This window comes from Ursus americanus, chromosome 13 (assembly GCF_024610735.1).
Source record: "Ursus americanus isolate L20-20 chromosome 13, mUrsAme1.1.p, whole genome shotgun sequence".
Taxonomy (NCBI): Eukaryota; Metazoa; Chordata; class Mammalia; order Carnivora; family Ursidae; genus Ursus; species Ursus americanus.
The window spans coordinates 5,370,154-5,392,965 of record NC_142139.1 but is presented as its reverse complement, the minus strand read 5'-3'; the positions used below and the strand labels follow the sequence as shown (position 1 = coordinate 5,392,965).

The window sequence follows — 22,812 nt, the reverse complement described above, 5'->3', positions numbered from 1 at the left end:
AGACACAGCTGCTGGTCACTCCTTCCTTCTCTTTGCCTCTGTACACCATTTTCTGTGTATTTGTCTTTTACTTCACTGACCACATCTTCCCATCTCCTTTACAAATTCTTTATCATCTGCCCAACTTCTAAGTATTGGAGGGCTCACACCCTCCAGCGGCTTTATATTTCATTCAGAGAATAAGCTGGTCTTTACGGTAACTTATAATAAGGTCCTATATGATCAATCGCCCATCGATCCAGTTCTCTGACCTCATCTCCTCCTGTTCTCCTCCAGCCTCTTACTCCCCCCCAGCCACACCTGCTCCCTAGACCAAGAGCACATCGCATATTCTTCTCCCCTACAGACTGGGCTCATTTTTCTGACCATGACCATACCTCACATCTAGATACCTGCCTGGCTTGCTCACTCACCTTCATATGTCTGCTCCAGGTAAACCTTCCCCAAAGCTTTCCCTGACAATTCTATACAGAATAGCAGTCTTCCCCTCACTCTCCCCAATCTCTATCTCTCTTACCCTGCATAGCATTCGTCACCTTATGTTATACTATGTGTTTATTCTCTATTCATTCTTGTCTGTCTTCTACTAGAAATGTAAGCTCTAAGACTTTGTGCAGTTCAATCTTGTATCTGTAGGACCTAGAACAGTGCCTGGCACATAGTAAGCTCTCAGTAAATATTGAATTAATATGTTATGAGTGCAGGCACACATGCCGATCCATATTTGAATATTATTAGTAAGGATTAATTTCTTCCTACTTTTTTGATAAAACAAATTAATATAATTTCTGTTATTTTACCCACCTGATTATCTTCACACTCCCAGAGTATACGTAACCCACTTTAAAAGTTATTGGTCAACAGAAGTGGTTCTCAGTCTTTGGGAGCATAAGAATCTTTATGGAACTTGTTTAAGCTACAGATTTCAAGGTCTTTCCCTAGAGACCAGAAGATCTATCGTTTGGATTCAAGAATCTGCATTTACAAGATGATTCACCTTAGGTGGTTTTCATACAGATGGTCTAGGGCCACAATTGGAAATACCTGATCCATGTATTTGGTAGGTCTTTTATAGCTTGTTACTCCAGGCTAAATAAAAATGAAAAACACTTCTTTAGCATGCTTCAATCAACTCACACATAGCTCACACACAGAATGATTTAGGTCCCATACTTTCTAGATAAGTGGTTCTCCAGATTTGGGATTATGAAGACTATCTAGATATCAATAGCTATGTATATCTAGATACCTAGCCTATATTACACAGTAACCAATTCCAAAATCTCAGTGGCTTCACACTACAGAAGTTAATTTTTACTCATGCAAAGTCCACTGTGGGTCTGGGTGACTCTCTAGGAAACCCGTCCTCCATGTGTTGGCCCAACATTGTGGGCTGCTTTGGTTCTATGGTATCTCTGCAACACATGTCTCCATGATCACCATGTCAGGACAGGTCATTGAGCATGGGCAATTACATGCTTCCACCTGAAACCATTACATGTTCCTTCAGCTTACATTCCATTGGCCAAAGCAAATTACCACCATGTCCAACCTCAGCAAGGAATACAATCTTCCCATTGGCCTGGAAGTAGAGCAAAATAAGATTTTAGTAAACAGTGTTAATGTTTACCTCGAAGATAAACATTAAGAAAGCTTTTGATCCATCACCCCATCTTATACCATCAACCACATACATAATAGCAACTGTTGTTTTAGTATCTGTTATTGTGGGTGGGAAGTGACAATGTCTATATAATTTCAGTGATGATTTAAATAATTTTTCTTATTAGTCTTAGTAGCATCTACATACATTGGAAAGATGAGTTTACATAAATGTATGAGGTATAATTTATAATCTGTTTCAGGCAGACTGGAATACAAATGCATTTACAAACCCCTTTAAAAACATCTTTAGAGATCATCAGCCCACTACTCTAGGCATTGAGGACCCATAGACACACGTAACTCCTCCAGTCCTCTCAGCATTAAAGCCCGCTGTTTTACACAGCAGATAAACAAAGCTTACTCTTCTGTCCCTAGCTACGGCCCCACAATAACTTTCTAGCTAGCTCGCATTTGGTTATAGCCATTGTCGACAGCCACTGTGTTGGTGTTAGCCATTACCATCAACCTGAAATTCAAAATGTAACACTACTATAAAATTGATTCCAACTTACAATGAAAAGTTGTAAGAATAGAAAAGTGCTTAATTTCTAAGGCAATCTCCTCCACCATTCCCTGATTATACCTTCTCCTATATCTTCCTCAATTGTGTTTCAACAATATTGCTCCCTTTCTCTTAAAGCTTCAGTCTTCCCGACTCTGTTAGATCCCTGATCTTAGCCTGTAGTTATTATGAAATCTCCTATGTCCTAACAACCACAAACTCTCTCTTTATTCTGTATCCCTTTATGCTACTATCCCATCCATTTTCCTTCAAAGCCTAATGCTCAATTTTTCCTCCACTGAAAGCATACTGATATTCTTTTTTGTTTAATTATGTTTATCAAATTAATCCATGTGTATAGTTTACAAAGGCAAATAAGGCTTAAAACCATGGTAATACTAAAAATATTTAACAACGGATTGGGCGTAGATACTGACCACTCAGGTAAGATCATGAATCAATTATCTTTGTTTATAAAATACCCTTATCATACCCATCACCCATCCTCACCATGATTCTCTCCATCCAGAGACAACCACTTTCAAGTCATTGCTGTTTTTTCTATTTTTTTCCTTCAGCTATTTATATCAGATTCCTTTATAATAAGTTTATACTAACATTTATTTTAAACAATTGCCTGGATTTTTAGTCACTCCATCTTCTTCAAAAGTACTAATTCCTAAACTTTTCTGGGGTTCTGTGGGGTGAATTTGCTTTATTCTTATGACCTTTCCTCATAAGGCCTCTCAGTTCCCTCTGGTCTGCTGAATCCATTACCACCAGCCCTTCTGCTTTCCAATTTTGGTAACACCTCAAGTCTGTAGTCCTCTTTTGCTGGGTGGACTGCAGAGAACTCTGGCCCTGAAGCCTTGACGCAACCCATCCATCTTACCAGCCATCTTGGGCCTGTCTGGTTTAATCTGGCTTCTTGTGGCTTTGTTTTGGAGTGCTGCCAGGACAGGCCCCTGACTTTCCTGATAGCTGGCCATAACTTCTTTGCTGGCCTCCAGGCATCCTGTTAGAGCCCAACTGATTTCCTGTAACAGTCTCCCCATTCGCTTTCGTGTATTGGTTATACCTTATTTTAAAAAAAAAAAATTCTTTTACCCTCATTTTAGTGGGGCTTGGGGAGAAAGCAGAGATTTTTTTTTTTTTTACAGATATATTTATTTATTTGAGAGAGAGCGAGCATGAGCAGGAGGGGAAGAGGGAGAAGGAGAGAGAAACTCAAACAGACTCTGCACTGAGCACAGAGCCCCATGAAGGGCTCGATCTCATGATTCTGAGATCATAACCTTAGCCAAAACCAAGAGTCAGACACTTAACCAGCTGAGCCACCCAGGTGCCCTGGAAGCAGAGACTTTTTCATTTTTTTTTTTTAATTTTTTTAAAGGTTTTATTTATTTATTTGACAGAGAGAGAGAGAGACAGCCAGTGAGAGAGGGAACACAAGCAGGGGTAGTGGGAGAGGGAGAAGCAGGCTCCCAGCGGAGCAGAGAGCCCGATGCGGGGCTCGATCCCAGGACCCTGGGATCACGCGCTGGGCAGAAGGCAGACGCTTAACGACTGAGCCACCCAGAGATTTTTTTAAAGCCTGTGTTCGGTCTCCCACATCAAAGCACAAGGGCAATCAAAACGGCTACCCTATACTTCTGCTTCCATTTTTTCATTTCCCATTCTGGCCTCAACTCACCCAGGTCTGGTTTCTGCCTCTAACACTTAGCTAACACTACTTCTTTGAAAAGTCCCAATGATCTTTGTTCATCTAATTCAGTGGCCCTTTTACAGCCTCATTCTCTGAAGCTCACTGCAGCATTAGACACATGGAGCAAAGGACGCCTCTCTGGTTGGGAAGCAAATTCTCTTTTACTTGTTCCACATCTTCAGCTCCTTACATGTAAATTCTCCTCCATGTTCTGTGTTTGTTGGGCGTTTTTTCACCATTCAATGAATACCAGGTCCACCACACCCCTTAAAGCAGATCTGAGCTGGGAAAAAGAAGCAGCTTTCACCTGAAATGAAAATCAGAGTTTCAATGATTACAGAGAACTGGACATTGCCATTGTTGTTATATAACTGTTCCTGGGACTAAAAGTCTTGGTTTTTTGTTTTTGCACTAATCTAAGAATGACTGAAAAGTTATGACACTTGCCCATGTTTCTGTCCAAAGAGCAAGAAGAAAACGGCACCTCAGAAAGGGTTTAAAGGGATAAAGGCTGGAAAGAATCTAGTTGTTTTCTACTTGCACCCAGTTGGAATGTCTCTCCTTCAATACAAGGGGGATACGTAGAAGGGTGACAGTGCCTGCTGTCAGGGTAATTACAATCTTCTCAGTGAAAGATATAGGAGCTAAGTAATTACAAAAATTTCAACTCTAATTAAAGTGCCACAAAAGAGATACATGGAACCATGAAAAGTATGTGAGTGGCAGATTTCTTTAAAGATCAGCGTGTCAAAAGCCAGTGTAGTGAATGACCGATCTGTCAAATTTTCTTGTTTCTGTGGCTATTTAATAAAGTTTACTGATAAGCATATTAGATGGAATGACTTTCAAACTTATGCAAAATTTTGCATCGTTTTAATTGATTGGCTTTTGTTTGTTTTCATGGCAGCATTTAAAGATTGTCCAACTTGTTTCTGCCCCCACTGGCTGTTATTGCAGCTGGAGGACACTGAGAAAGAGATGGGGGCTTGTTGCCCGGGGCTGGAGAGACTAAAGGACAAGACACTCATCCTCCAGATGGGCCAGCCAGGGGACGGAGACAGCACTGGCTTTCCACAACTCACTTTTGACCCAATTGGTCTGTTGCCAGCCCTCCACCTATTTCCCCTGGATTCCTGCAAGTCTAATTGGCCTCCTGTCTATCTGATCTGATCTCCACGATCTTCCTCAAATGCATATTTGCTTCTTTGCTTAAAGTGGCTCTCCCCAGGACCTGCTCTCTTATCCTCCACCAGCCTCCCTTTCTGTTCTCTAGCCTCAACAAGCCTGCTGTTCTCTTTCTTACAGTCTTGCCAAAAGTGCCTACCCACCACCACCTCTGCCAGTGACTTCTGCTAAGCACCTTCAGAACTCAGCCCAGATTAGCTCTTTCTGGAAATGTCCCAGAGCCTCCTAGTCGGGCCAGGACCCAGAGCACTGTCCTGATGGCATCTCCAGCCCATCTCTATCAGAGACATTGTCAGTTAGGCTTGCATGTCTCTCTTTGGGTTCAATAGGGAGTTTTATGCCTCTGGTCCTAGCCTTAGGCCATTCTCTGGCACAGAATGGTGCTTACTAACTCATTTACTGAGTTAACTAATAAATGAGCTAATAATCTGTCTTCCAAGCTTTAGACACATACCAGATATCCCCTTCTCCACAAAGTGCTTCCAGATGCGTGTCCTTCAGACACTTCATACTCAACAGGTCCCAAACCAAATTCATAATAGCATTATACATCTTCACTATCACTCAACCTCAAAACCTAGGACCCACCTTCAACCCAACTTGGATTAAATTGTCCAATCCTATTGCTTTTGCTTGCTTGAGTGTCTTTCCAAACCATTTTCATACTCCACTCCTACTACTTCTTACCAGTTTCCTGACCAGTGACCACCCCATTTGAAGCATATGAAACCCTATATGCCCATCAGTTGGAATGGCTCATGATTCCCTAAATACATTCTGCACCCTCCCTCCTGTGTTTTGCTAGCTCCAGCCCTCTGCTAGCATCTGTCCTTCCTCACCTTGCTCAAATACTACCACTTCCATGAGGCCTTTTTAAATTCCCCTAGATAGATAAGTAAATAAATAAATACCCCTAGGAAGACTAACTCCCTTCCACTCTGGTTCTCCAAGAGTACTGTGTTGTATTTGTACCACTGCGATATCAGTTACCACAATCTGCCTTGTACCCCGGTTATTATGTTTCTGTCTTAGTGCCTAGATATCAAGCCCTTGGAAGACAAAGCCCACATACGTTCATCTTAGAGAAACTTTATACACAGTAGGAGTTTAACAAATGGTTTTGCATTTATTAATAAAATTAACCAATTTCACTCATCAATTCATTCCACAGGACTATATTTAGCACCAATTTTATTACTTCTTAACATGACTTAGGAGATTCATTGACTTCTTCCAAGGCAGATCTTTATGTTGGCTTTAAGATCATAATAGCTCCCATTGACCTCATGCCTAGTACCTGTCAACCATTATATGTATGTAATTTCTAATCCTTGAAGTAACCTTGCAAAATAAAGGACATTACCCCATTTTCCAGATGAGGAAACACACATTTCATGAGGGTAAGTAACTTACCCAAGGACATGTAACTGTAAGTACCCAAGCTAGGACTAGAAGTCAGGTTTGTGATTCTGAAAGCCACTACACCACATCATCTCACCTGTACTGCGGGGTAGGTAAGTTTGTTTTGTTCCTTTCCTTCACTTAGTCAACTTCAAAAAGAAGATTTTAGTTTGTTATGTTTGTTTTGTGTTTTACAGCTTTCTTTGGTATCACACACACCTCAAAAGGATCTGGTAGATAAAAAGTGCTTAACTGAAAAACACACACATCTCTCCTGCAAGAAAGTCTTCTGCCAACCATGGCAGAAATGCATCGACGGGACCTGTATTTGTAAACTCCCTTATCAGTGCCCAAAGAATGGCACCTTAGTGTGTTCAACTAACGGGAAAACCTACCCAACTTACTGTCAGCAGAAGAGTTTTGAATGTCTTCGTCCGGAGGCAAAGTTTTTAAATAGAGGAGCATGCAGAGCTGAAGGTAGGAAAAGCCTAGTTGAACCTATGATGTGAGAAGGAAATTGTTTACCATACTTTCTATTAGAAAATAATTTTGCTATGAAATGTTATGATGCCAATTCAAAATTCCTGTCTAGACCCTCAATTGTAATTGTGGTAATAACTAAAGAAATTAGAGTCACCAGAATATAGCCAGCCTTTGAGTCCACTGCACAAGGCCCTGAGGCCAGTCCCTCCCCTCAGTGCCTGTGCCACCCTCTGCTGCCCAGCCCTTCAAAATTATCCCCACCGTCACTTCTACTTGGCTAGCAGAACTATTCCTAGAGCCATTGAGTTGGTTCAGAACCCAGTGAACAAGTCTTTACATGAGATCAATCCTGATATGGAGCAGCATTTCTGGACCTCCAGCTTCAATAATTTCTTCCAGCATCCATCCCATCAGCCCCTATCCCTAGGGAGCCCCAAACCCATTGGCCCTGATCTAACGGGAGCTCAGGCCATTACTGACCTGGGACATTACTGACCTAGGTCATGCTCTTACCTAGCAAACTTGGCACATCAGATGAAAGAGCTTGTCTACACTCCATCCAGGTTCCTAATGCAGTGAGGAGGCTGGGATGCTAGTAGGTGAATTTGTGGAGTGGTTAAGGTTAGGAATCCCACTGTCAGATTGAGTGGCAAGCCCCTCCACCCCACCTCGGTTATTGACAAGCTATGTGACTGGCAGACCGCATTTTCCACATCTGTAAAATGTGAATAACACTAGTTCCTAACTCATAAGACCCTCATGAAAATTAAATAAAATGATGAATGTAAAGATCTTCACATAGTGTTTCACACACAGAAAGAGCTCATGAAATTTTAGCTATGACAGCAAGCCTCAGGCTTATCTTCTGGTATCAATTATCACAGGGACTTCATGAACTGATAAAAAAACACTCAAAACATTCTCCTTTTTAAAGATTTATTTATTTATTTGAGAGAGAGAGAGAGCATAGGTGGGGAGGGACAGAGGGAGAGGGAGAGAAAAACTCAGAGTCCATGCTCAGTGAAGAGCATGACCTGGGGCTCAATCTCACAATCCTGAGATCACGACCTGAGCTGAAACCAAGAGTCAGGTGCTCAACCAACTGTGCCACCCAGGTGCCCCAAAACATTCTTTTTAAAGGTATCACGATATATGCTGACACACAGTACCTAAATATCTGTGTGATGCTGAGTGAAGAGGTTGAGGCACTGGGGAACAGGAAAAGGAGAGCTCCCTACTGCCTGTTGGAAAGGAGGGAAGCAATAATGGAGATTATTTTGTCAGTGGCAGACTTTTGTTCTCTTGAGGCATTAAATGCCTTAAATATATGAGAATACGTATAACTTTTTTACATTGTAATTATTTGTTTGGCTTACTTTGAGGAGCACACACTTGGGAGTGAGATCAATATGGTAGCTTCCAATTCCTGGCTTCCCCACTGGAGCGATCAACTTAACCTCATGTGTAAAAATGGAGGATAAATATCAGTGTAGTCTTCACAGGGTTGCCTTGTGAAATAATTGCTTACTGTTGTTAAAATTTTCATGGTGTTCAAAGTTAATTTGAAATTATCTCTTTTGTTATTTTAAAGGCTTTTCATCAGGAGCAAAAAGGTGAATGCCTAAATATTGCTCATTCTTTTGGTTTTTTTAAATTTTAGCACAATTTAATGTTTCCGTAAAGTATGGAAATACCACTTCAGAAGGAATTGTTGAAGTAAAACTTGTAGAACAAGATGAGAAAATGTTCATATGTAAAAAACCCTGGAGCATGGCGGAGGCTAATGTAGCCTGTCTTGACCTTGGATTTCAACAGTGAGTGCTTGTTGTCCGTGGATTTTCCCAGGATTCGTTTTATTGTTTCAACTATTTGCTTTTTTGTTTTTTTAAGATAAAGTTTCTTTTTCTTTAAAGATTTTATTTATTTATTTGACAGACAGTGAAAGAGCACAAGCAAGGGGAACAGAAGAGGGAGAAGCAGACTCCCCACTGAGCAGGGAGGCTAACGCAGGGCTTGATCCCAGGACCCTGGGATCATGAATTGAGCCAGAGGCAGATGCTTAACTGACTGAGGCACCCAGGCACCCCAACTATTTGCTTTTTGATTACCCAATCTTTCTCTGCCTTAATTTCCTCATATGTAACCTGAGAATATTAACACCCTGCCTCATAGCCCTGTTACGAGGATTAACTATGTTCATGCGTCACTAGCACTTGGAACACCATTGAGCACAGAGCACCTGTAAGTTTGTTGAAGTATCTGGATATGAATCCTTTGCAGTTCCAGAAAGTTGTAAATATGTTCATTACTATCTATCTCTGCTTGTCTGTAGTCATGTCCACTTTTTCATACCTAATATTATCTATGCCTTCTCTCTTTTTTTCTTGATCAACCTTGAAGAGATCTATTTGACTGTGTTTTTGATTTCTATATTTTATATGTAAATTGTCTCTTGTTCCTTTCTTTCAACCTTATTAAGGTTTTGTTGTTCCCTTTGGCTCTCTCTCTTCTTTTCTCTATTGTATTTTTCCTAATTCCTTGAATTGAATGCTTACTTAACTCATCGATTTACAACTTTTCTTGTTTTCTAATATAAGCATTTAAGGTACAAATCTCCCAGGTAATGCTTCATCTGCATGCCATAAATCTCAGTGGCATAAAAGGAGTGTTTTATTTATTGTTCAATTTGAAATATTTTTTAATTTTCAGTATAATTTCATTTTTTGATTTAGAAGTTTCTTTTTTACTTTCCTAATGAATATGTATTTGCTTTTAGTTAGCTTTTTGTTATAGATTTCTTATTTAATTGTACTGTGGTAAGAGAATGGTCTCTATATGATGACAATTGTTTAAATATTCATTGACACTTGCTTTTTGCTGAATATATATTATTTTTTATTTATTTTTTAATATTTTTTATTATATTATGTTAGTCACCATACAGTACATCCCCAGTGTGCTGAGTATATTTTAAATGTTTCACGTGCGTTCTATATAATAAATGTGCTGTCCATTAAAATAAGTAAGCTCGTTAACTGCTTTGTTCAAACCTTTTCCTACTTATTTACTCACAAGCTTTCTATGTCTTTATCTGTTAAATGTGTCCTTTATAAACAGCACGTATCTAGGTTTTTTTTTTTAATCCAATATGACAACTGTCTGAAGAGCTTAGTCCATTTACGTTATTGTGATTATTTACATTATTGAACTTATTTTCTCTATCTTACTTTAGTATTATTATTTACCCTGCTTTTTCTGTGTACTTGTTTTTCCTTTTCTAATTTCTGTTGGGTTTAATAAAGTTGTATTTTTTAATCCCCCAGCCCCTTCTACTTGGTGTGTAAATTATATACATCCTATTTCTGTTCCTTTAGTGGTTATCTTCACATTTATACCATGAATTCTTGACTTAGGAAGTCCTTACCCTCTTAGGAATAATATAAGGAACGTCATTATTTCTACCAAGTTTCCAGTATTTAGTTCCCCATTATTTTTATATATCCCTGCAGTGAATTACTATCATTATATAATAAGCAATCATTATTACTGCTGCTCAGCCAGTGCTCGCTCAGATTTATTTCATGTTTACCAACATCTTGGTTTGTTGCTGCTTGCTGCATCTCTCAATTTTATTCTGAATTCAGTTTCCTTCTTCCTAAACCACATCTGCTAGTAGTTCATTAGTGAGAGTATCTTATTAAATTGAGCCACAAGACATTTGTGATTTTTGACAGTTTGTGACCTACAACCTATAATTCAATCTAATGGGAAACTCTCTCAGTCTTTGATCTCTCAGTATTTTGCTCTTATCATATTTTGTAGGAGCTCATGGACAGACTTCTCTTATTTTATTTTACTTATTTATTTTTAAGGATTTTATTTATTTATTTGAGAGAGAATGACAGAGATCACAGACGGTGAGGGAGAAGCAGACTCCCTACTGAACAGAGAGCCCCACCCAGGGCTCGATCCGAAGACCCTGGGATCATGACCTGAGCCAAAGGTAGACGCTCAACTGACTGAGCCACCCAGGAGCCCCCAGACTTCTCTTATTTTAGCCAGTGGGTATTTTCCTTACTTCTTTAAGACCTCATTGAGCCACTTGTTGGGCTCCCTGCTCAGCTGGGAGTCTGCTTCTCTCTCTCTCCCTCCGCTCCCCCCTTGCCTGCTCGTGCTCTCCCTCTCAAATAAATAAAATCTTAAAAAAAGAAGAAGAAGAACTTATTGAATGCATTTTATCTAATAATTTTAGAAAGTTTTAAATTGAGAGGTTTTTTTCAAATTATTTACCTGTCATATTGCCCCAGTGGCTCTCATTTGTTCTCATATTTTGATGCTGTTTGGCACAGTTTTATGACTCCTTTTTATCATCATTATTGATCTGAAATCATTAAAAATGCCTTTCTTATTCCCTTTAATTGTTTTCATTTTGCCTTTCATTATAATTGATCTAATATTTATATTGCCGTTATTGCTTTGTTATTGTTTATATTTACCTGATGCATCTTTACTCAACTTCTTATTTTTAACACCATTTCCTCCATTTCCTTCTAAAGAGAAGCAGAGAGCAATTGAATGTTCTAGAAGAATAGTTTACTGTAACTCATCATCTCTAGGCTATTGAGTCATAGAGGGAGCACAAATTCTGAACAAATTGAGAAGTCCAAGCAATGGCATATAGATGCCAAAATATCACCTTAATACTGTCAAGGCTGAATTGAGGACATGGCTTGGCATAAAAACAAAATGAACCTGCTAGAATTAAACCAACTTAACCTCCCAAATTCTAAGCAATAATGGGGTCATCCAGGTAAGCCTTACAGCATGAGGCATGTGAAGAGGTCCCCAAAAGGAAAGATAGAAAAGGTGAGCTAACCTTGCCTGATTTATAATTCCCAAATTCCCTGATCAATTATTCACTCCCTTTCCTTGAGCAAAAAGGAATTAAGAGATGGAGAGAAGCCAAGAATGATGCATCTCAGGTTGGAAGGAAACACCAGGAGTGTGGAAGAAGGAGTTCTCCTTAACAAGAAACAGAGAAGAGGAAACAAATATTTGCTGAGTGTTTGCCACGTTTGAACTTCAGCTAGCCAATTTAAATTGATTGTTTTAATTAATCTTTACAAAACTAGCTGAGATTATCATATTCCCTTTTACAGGTGAAGATACTGAGGCTCAGAGAACTTAAGCATCTTGTTCAATGTATCACTCAAATGTAGAAAATCAGACGAGATTACTTTAGTTCCTTTCCTCCTACACTAAGGTTATATATGCAAAGTACTAAACATTCTACCCTAGTGTCTCATTTATTCTATTTGTAGAGGTGCTTATGATATTCAGAAACAGTTTGAGATTCCTGAAAATCTCTCTATGAATTCCACCGAATGTCTCCAAGTGCATTGTCGAGGATTAGAGACGAGTTTGGCTGAATGTACTTTTACTAAGAGAAGAACTAGAAATGACCAGGATTTCGCTGGTGTGGTTTGCTACACACAGAATGCAGGTTGGTAGAGTACTTGCCTGAAACTTCAAAGCTTCCTTCAAAATTGTTTATTGCACACCACGTCTGTAGTAAACAAACAAATGATAGATACTCAGTTGCAATAATAGAGGCAAAATCATTTTTTGGGCTTTAGAACCTAAATTGGTGCCTTTCCTCTGTTGTACCTTTTTGCATTCAAATATTACTTCTCTCCAGGTTCTTTTACGGGGAGCAAAGTTGCCTGACTCCTCTTTGCTTGCTGAAACATCTGGATTAAAGTTAATATAACAAACATAAGTAACACGAGCATCAGAAGAAGCCTCAATATCTCCTATGAGAGGTCCGGCCTACACACTTCAAAATGTCTTTAAAATATTTAAGTGACCACAATCTCAAGACAGTCATGGCACTTTTCTCCTTGGTCCTGACATGGGAATATTTTAGTCATACATATGGTTTTAAAGGCTAATGCCTTTTTTTGGTGCTAAAAAACAAAAAGTACCATCAAAATGTAAATGGCACTGCCCAAGTAAGTCATGGCATGGAAGTGAGGATCCGTGCAATAGCACGAAAGGAATGGTTGAGCACCCGTGTTTGCTGAACGTGAGCAAGGGCCCGTGATCCCTGAGCCCTCCCTCCAGCCTCAGCAAGTACAGACCTCCACAGTAAACACCGTTTTTCAGAGATAATGAAAGGGCCTCCACAAACCAGCTTTGCCATTTATTTTCCTTATCAACCATACATGTTGTGTTGATGCTACCAATACGTTTTTTATCATTTTCTATTTGATGCCTGACTTTATCTTACTGTCCTCATTATTCCAAATGGGATCAAGATGTCACCTACAACTCTGTAAATAAATTTCACAGAGAGAATTCCCAATTTACAGCTCCTCCAGCGAATGACTCCTTTCACTGTGTGAATGGGAAATACATTCCTCAAAAGCGAACCTGTAATGGTATCAACGATTGTGGAGACCAGAGTGACGAACTGTGCTGCACAGGTAGTAGAAGACCGCCCCTGCATTTCGGACTCTGTCTTAGTGGATTTTAAATATGAAAAAATAAAAATAAAAACCTTCTTCTATTTATGTTTGTGTAGGATGCCAAGGCAAAGGTTTCTTCTGTAAATCTGGTGTTTGTATTCCAAGCAAATATAAGTGCAATGGTGAGCTGGATTGCATTACAGGAGAAGATGAAATTGGTTGTGAAGGTAATTAAGGTTTTGTGTTATGTTTTTCCATTACTTGATCTGGGGACTGTGAAACTTTCTTTTAGGTAAATTGTAATCTGAAGTGAGTTTAGGAGAGTGTTAGCAGTAAGAGTACGATTGAGTGGGCATTCGAAGAACTGTGGAGTGTTCTTCTCTCATATTTTCATTTATTAAATACATTCATCATTTCAGAAATGTTATTAGAAAAGCTCCCACATAACAAAAAATAGATTATTAGAATGAGCCAACATGTGCCTCTCTCTCAGCTTGAACAATTATCAATATTTTGCCAGTCTTGTTCAGCTTGTTTGAGTATTTTAAAGCACATTTGAGATATCATGTCACTTCACCTATATACATTTCTAATGATACAAACACTTAATACATACACAATATACTCTCATTAGTATACCTAATAATAATAATAATAATTCCCTAACCCTGCTTAAGAACAGCCCATGTTCAAGTTTTCCCAACTGTCTCAAAAGTATTTTTTAAAAGATTTTATTTATTTATTTGAGAGAGAGAGAGTGAGCCAGAGGGAGAGGGGGAGATAATCTGAAGCCAACTCCAAGCTGAGCCCAGAGCCCTATGTGGGGCTTGATCCCACAACTATGAGATCATGACCAGAGCTGAAACCAAGTCATCGGATGCTTAACTGACTGATCCACTAGGCACCCCTCTCAAAAATGTCCTTTTAGAACAATGTGTTTGAATTAGGCTCCAAAAGAATCTAACATTGTATTTGATTATTAAGTTTTTAAAGTATCTTTTATTCTTTAGGAGTTACCCACCTGGAAACACAATGGTCCAATATCTTTGGGACACAGCAAAAGCAGCTCTAAGAGGGAAGTTTATACCAATTCAGGCCAATCTCAAGAAAGAAGAAAAATCCCAAATAAATAATATAACATTATACCTAAAGGAACTAGAAAAGGAAGAACCGAAAAGGCCCAAAGTTAGTAAAAGGAAGGAATTAATAAAGATTAGAATAGAAATAAATGAAATAGAGACTCAATTAAATTAAATTAAATTAAAAATACCAATGAAACCAAGAGTTGGTTCTTTGAAAAGATAAACAAAATTGATAATCTTTAGCTAGAGCCATTGAAATTAAAAAAAAAGTAGAGTCAAATAAATAAAATAAGAAATGAAAAAGGCAAAGGAACTGACACCACAGAAATACAAAGGATTATAAGAGACTGTTATGAAAATGATATGGCAACAAATTGGACAACCTAAAAGAAACTGATAAATTCTTAGAGAAATACAATTTTCCAAAGCTGAATCAGGAATAAATAGAAAATCTGAACAGGCCAATTACTAGTAATGAAATTGAATTGGTAATAAAAAAAGCTCCCAACAAACAAAAGTTCAGTACCAAACGGCTTCACAGGTTAATTCTACCAAACACTTAAAGAAGAGCCAATACCTATTCTTCTACAACTATTCCAAAAAGGAAGAGGAAGGAAAACATCCAAATTCATTCTGCGAGGCCAGCATTACCCTGATACCAAAATTAGACAAAGACACTACAAAAAAAGAAAATTATACATCAATATCCCTAATGAACAAACCAAATTCAACAATACATTAAAAGGATCATTCACCATGATCAAGTGTCAGGGATGCAAGAATGGTTCAATATCCTCTAATCAATCAGTGTGATATATCAAATTAACAAAATGAAGGATAAAACATATTATCATCACAATAGATTCAAAATAAGAATTTGGGGGCGCCTGGGTGGCACAGTCATTAAGCATCTGCCTTCAGCTCAGGGCGTAATCCCAGTGTCTGGGATCGAGCCCCACGTCAGGCTCCTCCACTAGGAGCTTCCTTCTTCCTCTCCCACTCCCCCTGCTTGTGTTCCCTCTCTCACTGGCTGTCTCTGTCAAATAAATAAAAAATTTAAAAATCTTTTAAAAAAATTACAAAATAAGAATTTGACAAAATTCAATATACATTCATGATAAAAACTCTCAACCAAGTGGGTTTAGAGGGAACATACCTCAACATACTAAAGGCCATATATGACAAACCTACAGCTAACATCATACTCAATGGTGAAAATCTGAAAGCTTTTCCTGTAAGATCAGGAACAAGACAAGGATGTCCACTATTGTCACTTTCGTTCAACATAGTACTGGAGTCCTAACAATCAGGAAAGGAAGGAAGGAAGGAAGGAAGGAAGGAAGGAAGGAAGGAAGGAAGGAAGGAAGGAAGGGAGGAAGGAAAGAAAGAAAGAAAGAAAAGAAAGAAGAAAGAGAAAGAATTTAAATTTGTAAGGAAAAAATAAAACTGTCACCATTTGCAAATGACATGACACTTTACATAGAAACTCTAGGGGTGTCTGTGTGGCTCAGTCAGTTGGGCATCCAACTCTTGGTTTAGGCTCAGGTCATGGTCTCATGATCATGGGTCTTGAGATTGGTCTTGAGATGAATTCCTGCATCAGGCTCTGCACTCAGTGGGGAATCTGCTTGAAGATTCTCTCCCTCTACCCCTCCCTCTCCCTCATACAAATAAATAAATCTTTTTTAAAAAGAAGAAAACTAAAGACTCCACAAAAGAAACTATAAGAACTAATAAATGAATTCAGTAAAATTGCAGGATACAAAGTTAACATTCAGATAGCAGTTGTGTTTCTATATACTAGTAACAAACCATCAGAGAAATAAATTAAGATAACAATCCCATTTACAATTTCACCAAAGGAATAAAATACCTAGGAATAAATTTAATCAAGGAGGTGAAAGACTTACACTCTGAAAACTATAAGACATTGATGAAAGAAATTTAAAGTGATACAAATAAATGGAAAAATATACCATGTTCATGGATTGGGTGAACAGATATTTTTTAAATGTCCATACTACCCAAAGTAATCTACAGATTTAACACAATCCCTCAAAATATCAATAGTATTTTTCACAGAACTAGAGCAAAGAATCCTAAAATTTGTATGGAACCACAAAAGACCCTGAATAGCCAAAGCAATCTTGAGAAAGAAGAACAAAACTGGACATACCACAATCCTAGATTTCAAGATATACTACAAAGCTATAGTAATCAAACAGTATGGTACTGGCACAAAAGCAGACACACAGATCAATAGAACAGGATAGAAAGTCCACAACTAAATTGATGCTTACATGGTCAATTAACCTACAACAAAGGAGGCAAGAATAAACAATCTAGAAAAGACAGTCTCTTCAATAAATGGTGTTGGGAAAGCTGGAAATGTACATTCAAAAAAATGAAACTGGACCACTTTCTTACACTATACACAAAAATAAACTCAAAATGGATTAAAGACCTAAATGTATTTTAATTAATTGAATTTAAATTAAAAAAATAAACACCTAAATGTGAGACCTGAAACCATAAGACTCCTAAAAAAGAACATAAGCAGTAATCTCTTGGATGCCAGCTTTAGCAACATTTTTCTAGATATATCTCCTCAGGTGAGGGAAACAAAAGCAAAAATAAACTATTGGGACTACAACAAAATAAAAAGCTTTTGCAGAGCAGAGAAAACCATCAACAAAATAAATACGTGACCTATTGAGTGGGAGAAGATATTTGTGAATGATATATCTGATAGGGGGTTAATATCCAAAATATATAAAAACTTATACAACTCATTACACACACACACACACTAATTTGATTAATAAATGGGCAGAGGACTGAATAGACATTTGTCCAAAGAAGACATACAGATGGCCAACAGACACATGAAAAGATACTCAACATCCCTAATCATCAGGGAGATGCGAATAAAAACCACAGTGAGGTATCACCTCACACGAGTCAGCATGGCTGATATCAAAAAGACAAGAAATAATAAGTGTCAGCGAAGATGTGGAGAAAAGGGAAACCTTATGCACTGTTATGGGAATGTAAGCTGATGCAGCCACTATGGAAAACAGTATGGAGGTTTCTCAAAAAAAAAAATTATATATATATATATATGTATTTATAACTACCATATGATCCAGCAATTCCACTACTGGGTATTTACCCAAAGAAAACAAAAACACAAATGCAAAAAGGATATATGCACCTCTATGTTTATTGCAGCATGATTTACGGTAGCCAAGATATGGAAGTAACCTAGGTGTCCAATGACAAATGAATGGATAAAGAAGATGTGACACACACACACACACACACACACTCACACACACACTCACTCACAGAGGAATATGACTCAGGTCATAAAAAAGAATGACATTTTACCATTTGCAACAACATGATAAACCTAGAAAGTTTTATACTGAGTGAAATAAGTCAGAGAACTACAAATACCATATGATTTCACTTATATGTGGAATTTTTAAAAAACGAATGAACAAACAAAGAAAAGCAGAGACAGATATGTAAATACAGAGAACAAACTGGTGGCTGCCAGAGTGGGGTACGTGGGGAGGATGGGGGAATTAGTTGAAGGAGATTAAGAAGTACAGACTTCCAGTTATAAAATAAGTAAGCCATGGGGATGAAAAGTACAGCATATAGAGTATAGCCAATAATAGTGTAACGATGTTGCACGATGACACATAGTAACTACACTTATTGTGGTCAGCGTTGCATAATATATAGAATTGTTGAATCATGAGGTCATACACCTGAAACTAATATAACATTGTATATCAACTATATTTCAATTTTAAAAATGTTACCTATCGGGGCACCTGGGTGGCTCAGCCATTAAGTGTCTGCCTTCGGCTCAGGTCATGATCCCAGGAGGGATGGAGCCCCGTGTAGGGCTCCCTGCTCAGCGGGAAGCCTGCTTCTCCCTCTCCCACTCCCCCTGCTGGTGTTCCCTCTCTTGCTGTGTCTCTCTCTGTCAAATAAATAAAATTTTTAAAAAATTTAAAAAGTTACCTACTCATCCACCCCCAATTTTTTTCATGCCATTCATTTTTAGAGAAACTTGGTCATTTGCCTACAGGATGTTCCTTATTCTGGATTTATAGAGATTTGATTAGATACAAAGTTCAATATTTTAGGCAAGAATTCTTGATGGGTAGTGCTGTGTCCTTTCTATTACATAAAATGCCATGTTCCCTGGGTATGGCACTACTAACGATGCTTCAATTGGTCACTGGATCAGCTTGATCTTTCCTTTAAAAAGTTCCCCCACAACGTTTCATCTTAATGGTTTTTAGTAACCTCTGTGATTATTGCCTAGTCCAATTTGTCAATAGGAACTATAAGATGGTGATTTCTAATTCAGCATTCCTTCTTCATTTATTAACTGGTTTTCTATAGAGAAGAACTTTCCCTCATCAACTATTTTGTTTCCATGAAATGCAATTTGTAGTAGAAAGGAAGCATAGTTTTTAATTTTTTCCCTCTACTTACCAAGTTTCAAAGCAATGAGTTGATGCTCTCTGTGGTTTGGTGCTCATTGGAAAACCTCTGATGGTAAAAATATTTACTAGGTACCTACTCTGTGTCATACAGACTGACTTCTTGCTTACATCAATGCTTTCTCGAAGTTATTATATTCATTGATTTACTCAATGAATATTTATTAAGTTATTACTATGTGGGCCTGGCCCACATAGTTCTTGAAACAGAATCTAATTATTTTTATATCCCAAATGTGCCTTACAGGTAAGCATTAAATACGTGGTGGAGATATATATGAACAAATGAATTGATAATAATTACATTTTGCCGTTGCTTGGTATTATTTGACTCTACCGAAGTCTTGTTTAATTTCCCATAGACATCAGTTCTTAAATGTAAAAACACACTTTTTAGGATCTCAGATCATATTATTTCTTTTGGAATTTATATAAGCAGTTGAGCAAAATACTTTTATGTCCATTAAATATAGTTAAAACCTTAGTAAAGAGAGGAGAGAGAGAAACTTCCAAATGTTTTTTAGGAAGGAAGACAGTAAGTCATGACTCTTGCCAGTGAAGCTTGAGAGTCATTTCCTCCCAGTTTCACTGAGATAGAATTGACATACAACAATGTATATAAGTTTAAGGTGTGCAGCATAATGACTTGACACACATATATTGAGACGATGACTACAGTACATTTAGTTTAACATCGTCATGTCATACAGTCACAATATTTTTTTCTTTGTGATGAGAACGTTTAGGATTTACTCCCTTAACAACTTTCAGGTATACCATACAGCAATGGTAACTGTCGTCACCGTGCTGTACAGGACACCCGGTCACCGTGCTGTACAGGACACCCGCAGCACTTACTGATCCGGAAGTTTGTACCTTTTGACCACGTTCACCTAATTCCCTACCCCCACCCCTGCCCCTAGTAATCACAAATCTGATCTCTTTTTCTATGAGTTTGTTTTGTTAGATTCCACATATAAGTGAGATCATCCAGCATTTGTCTTCCTGTGAAGCTCTACAGTTGATTTCACTTTTTCAGTACAATGATATTTGGGGTTTCTTCTCCTTCTCCTCCTCCTCTTCTGTCCCTTTCCCCTCCCTCTCCTCCTTCTCCTGATTCAAAACTCTAAAGAACACAATATTAGCCTGTCAGGGAGAAAACCCCCACTGCCAGGGGGTAACTATAATATATTTTATTATAACTATAACATTAAATCAACGTCTTGAATCCATATCAAAAGTACATTTACTCGCTGTCATCGTTACTTCAGTTTACCCTTGTTTAGACTGAGTACCACTTTTTGTATTTCGGTAGTGGGTCTAATTCTTCCCTTTCTAAGCAACAGCAAATGAGAGAAGAGATGTAAAATAAAAATATTAGTATATTCACTGATCTTTCAGTGACAGATCAGAATCACTAAGCCAAAGGAAGTTTGGAGTATAACTTGATTTCATGTATCCTGGAAAGCCCACCTTTTATAAATAGAAGTTTAAAAGAGTTATAAATTTTATATAACTGTATAGTAAATTTGCTGTCTGTATGTGTTCAGATATATCCAAAGATACATCTCTTTATAAAACTCAAGTAAAAATTATTTCCTTGCTGTAGTGAAATTGGTGAGTGTTTAAATGCAATATGAAACATCTCTTATATAGTATTGAAAATCAAAGAAAGATGACATACTGTGATTCCCTTTAATCTTTGTAAAAAATTAAGTTGTACTATTTCTGAGATATTAATGATTCGTGTATATTTTATCCAGGTGAATGTTATTTCTTTGCTAGAGTGAGTGTTTTGTTTTGTTTTGTTTTTAGGAACTAGACATCCTGAAATTAAAGGCCATCATGAAATTAAAGGTAAATCCATTTTTATAATAGAAAATTTATAGTACAGAATTGAAAACAAGGATAAGGTATTATACTTATATGTATAATATCATTGATATGGTATACATTTTTCTCAAAAAGTATCCTTTGCTGTGCTGAATTTTTGTGTTTTTTACATGTGGTTCAAGGTAAAAGTTTTATAAAATTCTTGGAATATTGCAGAATTGAAGCAGAACAAAGCTACTGCTGTCTTCTTATATATATATTTTAAAGATTTATTTATTTTAGGGAGAGAGAGAGTGTGTGTGTGTGTGTGTGTGTGAGAGAGAGAGAGAGAGAGAGAGAGAGAGAGAGAGAGTGAACTGGGGGAGGGGCATGGAGAGAGGGGGAGGCTTGTTCTCATGATCCTGAGATCATGACCTGAACGGAAATCAAGAGTCAGAGGCTTAACCGACTGAGCCACCCAGGCATCCCTCTTCTTATATTTTAATGTAGCTATTAATTGCACGTGATATGACCACATGTTAGCAATAACTCAGCTTTCACTTTAGTTTAGGCAGAGAGGCCTTTTTAATGTCAGCTCAGTACCCTTTCAGTCAGTGTTAGTAACTGTTCCCTACCTTACGTAAGGACTTTGTGAATCACAGTTGAAAAAGAAGCTTTCCTTCTCTGACCCAAGCATTTTGCCTATTCTAAATGCAGAAAACCACAGCACCATGAGTCTCACCATTCGCTTGTACCAACAGACACCTCTTATTGGTATCTGCAAAATTTCTACATAGTTCGGCCTGAGCCTTCACAATTACCTAGGTATAGAAAGGAAATACGATGGTGTGCTTTGAGGATTTGTACTGTCCTTTTTAAACAGGACAGGTTTTGAGGTGCCTGGGTGGCTCGGTGGGTTAAGCATCCAACTCTTGATTTTGGCTTAAGTCATGATCTCAAGATAGTGAGATCAAGCCCGCGTCCATGGAGCCTGATTAAGATTCTTTCTCTCCCTCGGCCCCTCCCCCACTTGTGCGCGCCCGTGCATGTGTGTGCCTGTGAGCTTTCTCTCTCTCTCTCTCTCTCTCTCTCATCAATCAATCAGTCAATCAATCGAGGACAGGTTTTAAGATAGAAAATTATAATCAAAGTTTAAATAATTTTAAGTATTTAATTTTTATTATAAACACAACCATAAACGTTGGAACTTTTTGTTTTATTATAGAAAAAACAGAATTTTTGACTGCTAATATGGATGAAGGTAAATTAACATTATTCCTTTTTACTAGTGCTTCCCTGGTTTACATCTGCATTTTAATGTTGTGTGTGTATTTATGTATGTGTGTATATAAATTAATTCAAGCAACAATTACCTTTGCTATCAATGTAAATAGAAAAAAATAACATTATTCTTCTCCTTATCACTTTTAAGAAAAACAAACACAAATGTTTCTTGGGAACTGCTTTTAAAAATGGGTTAATTCACAAGGCTAATTTTGAAGTGAAAATATTTTAGACCTCCATAACATTTTTTTATTTGCTATGAGCTTTGTCAAGTCAGTTTTGTCAAAAACAACCAGATTTCGAGCATAACCCATGACATATATTTTGCAATAAAAAGATACTAGACTTTACTTGAACTAACTGGTTCTTTTTCAATGTTTTAAACCATGATAACAGAAGGTCTGTGAAGATCTGTATCCCGGCCAGTTGTGCACTGAGAGCCAAATTAAATTAAAGTATTAAGTCCCTGAGGAGACAGTAATTAATAAGAGTTTTTGGGTCAGACAGACTTGTGTTACATCCTGACTCGGTTATTTATTAACTGTGTAACCTTAGGTGAGTAACTTAACCTCAGCAACAAATTGGGAATAAAATAGCTCCCTGTTTTAGGGGGAATTTAAGCTGAAGTTCACATCAGACTCTCTTCTAATTGCCAGGCCTCAAAATTAATTAACAATTTTTTTCATCAGGCAGTGAGTGA

General features: G+C 37.7%; 1 protein-coding gene across 2 annotated transcripts in view; it reads left to right on the top strand.

Annotated features, from left to right (window-relative positions):
- CFI (complement factor I) overlaps positions 1-22,812 on the top strand; it is a 54,910-nt gene that overhangs the window by 14,297 nt on the left and 17,801 nt on the right. Inside the window, exons 3-9 of one of the 2 annotated variants that reach the window (XM_045799161.2) lie at positions 6,656-6,935; positions 8,602-8,755; positions 12,263-12,444; positions 13,313-13,426; positions 13,525-13,635; positions 20,832-20,873; positions 22,054-22,089. In XM_045799161.2, coding sequence (XP_045655117.1) covers positions 6,656-6,935; positions 8,602-8,755; positions 12,263-12,444; positions 13,313-13,426; positions 13,525-13,635; positions 20,832-20,873; positions 22,054-22,089 — 919 coding nt within the window. Of the gene's footprint in view, positions 1-6,655; positions 6,936-8,601; positions 8,756-12,262; positions 12,445-13,258; positions 13,427-13,524; positions 13,636-20,831; positions 20,874-22,053; positions 22,090-22,812 lie in introns of both variants that reach the window. The other variant, XM_045799160.2, reaches the window with a different exon arrangement.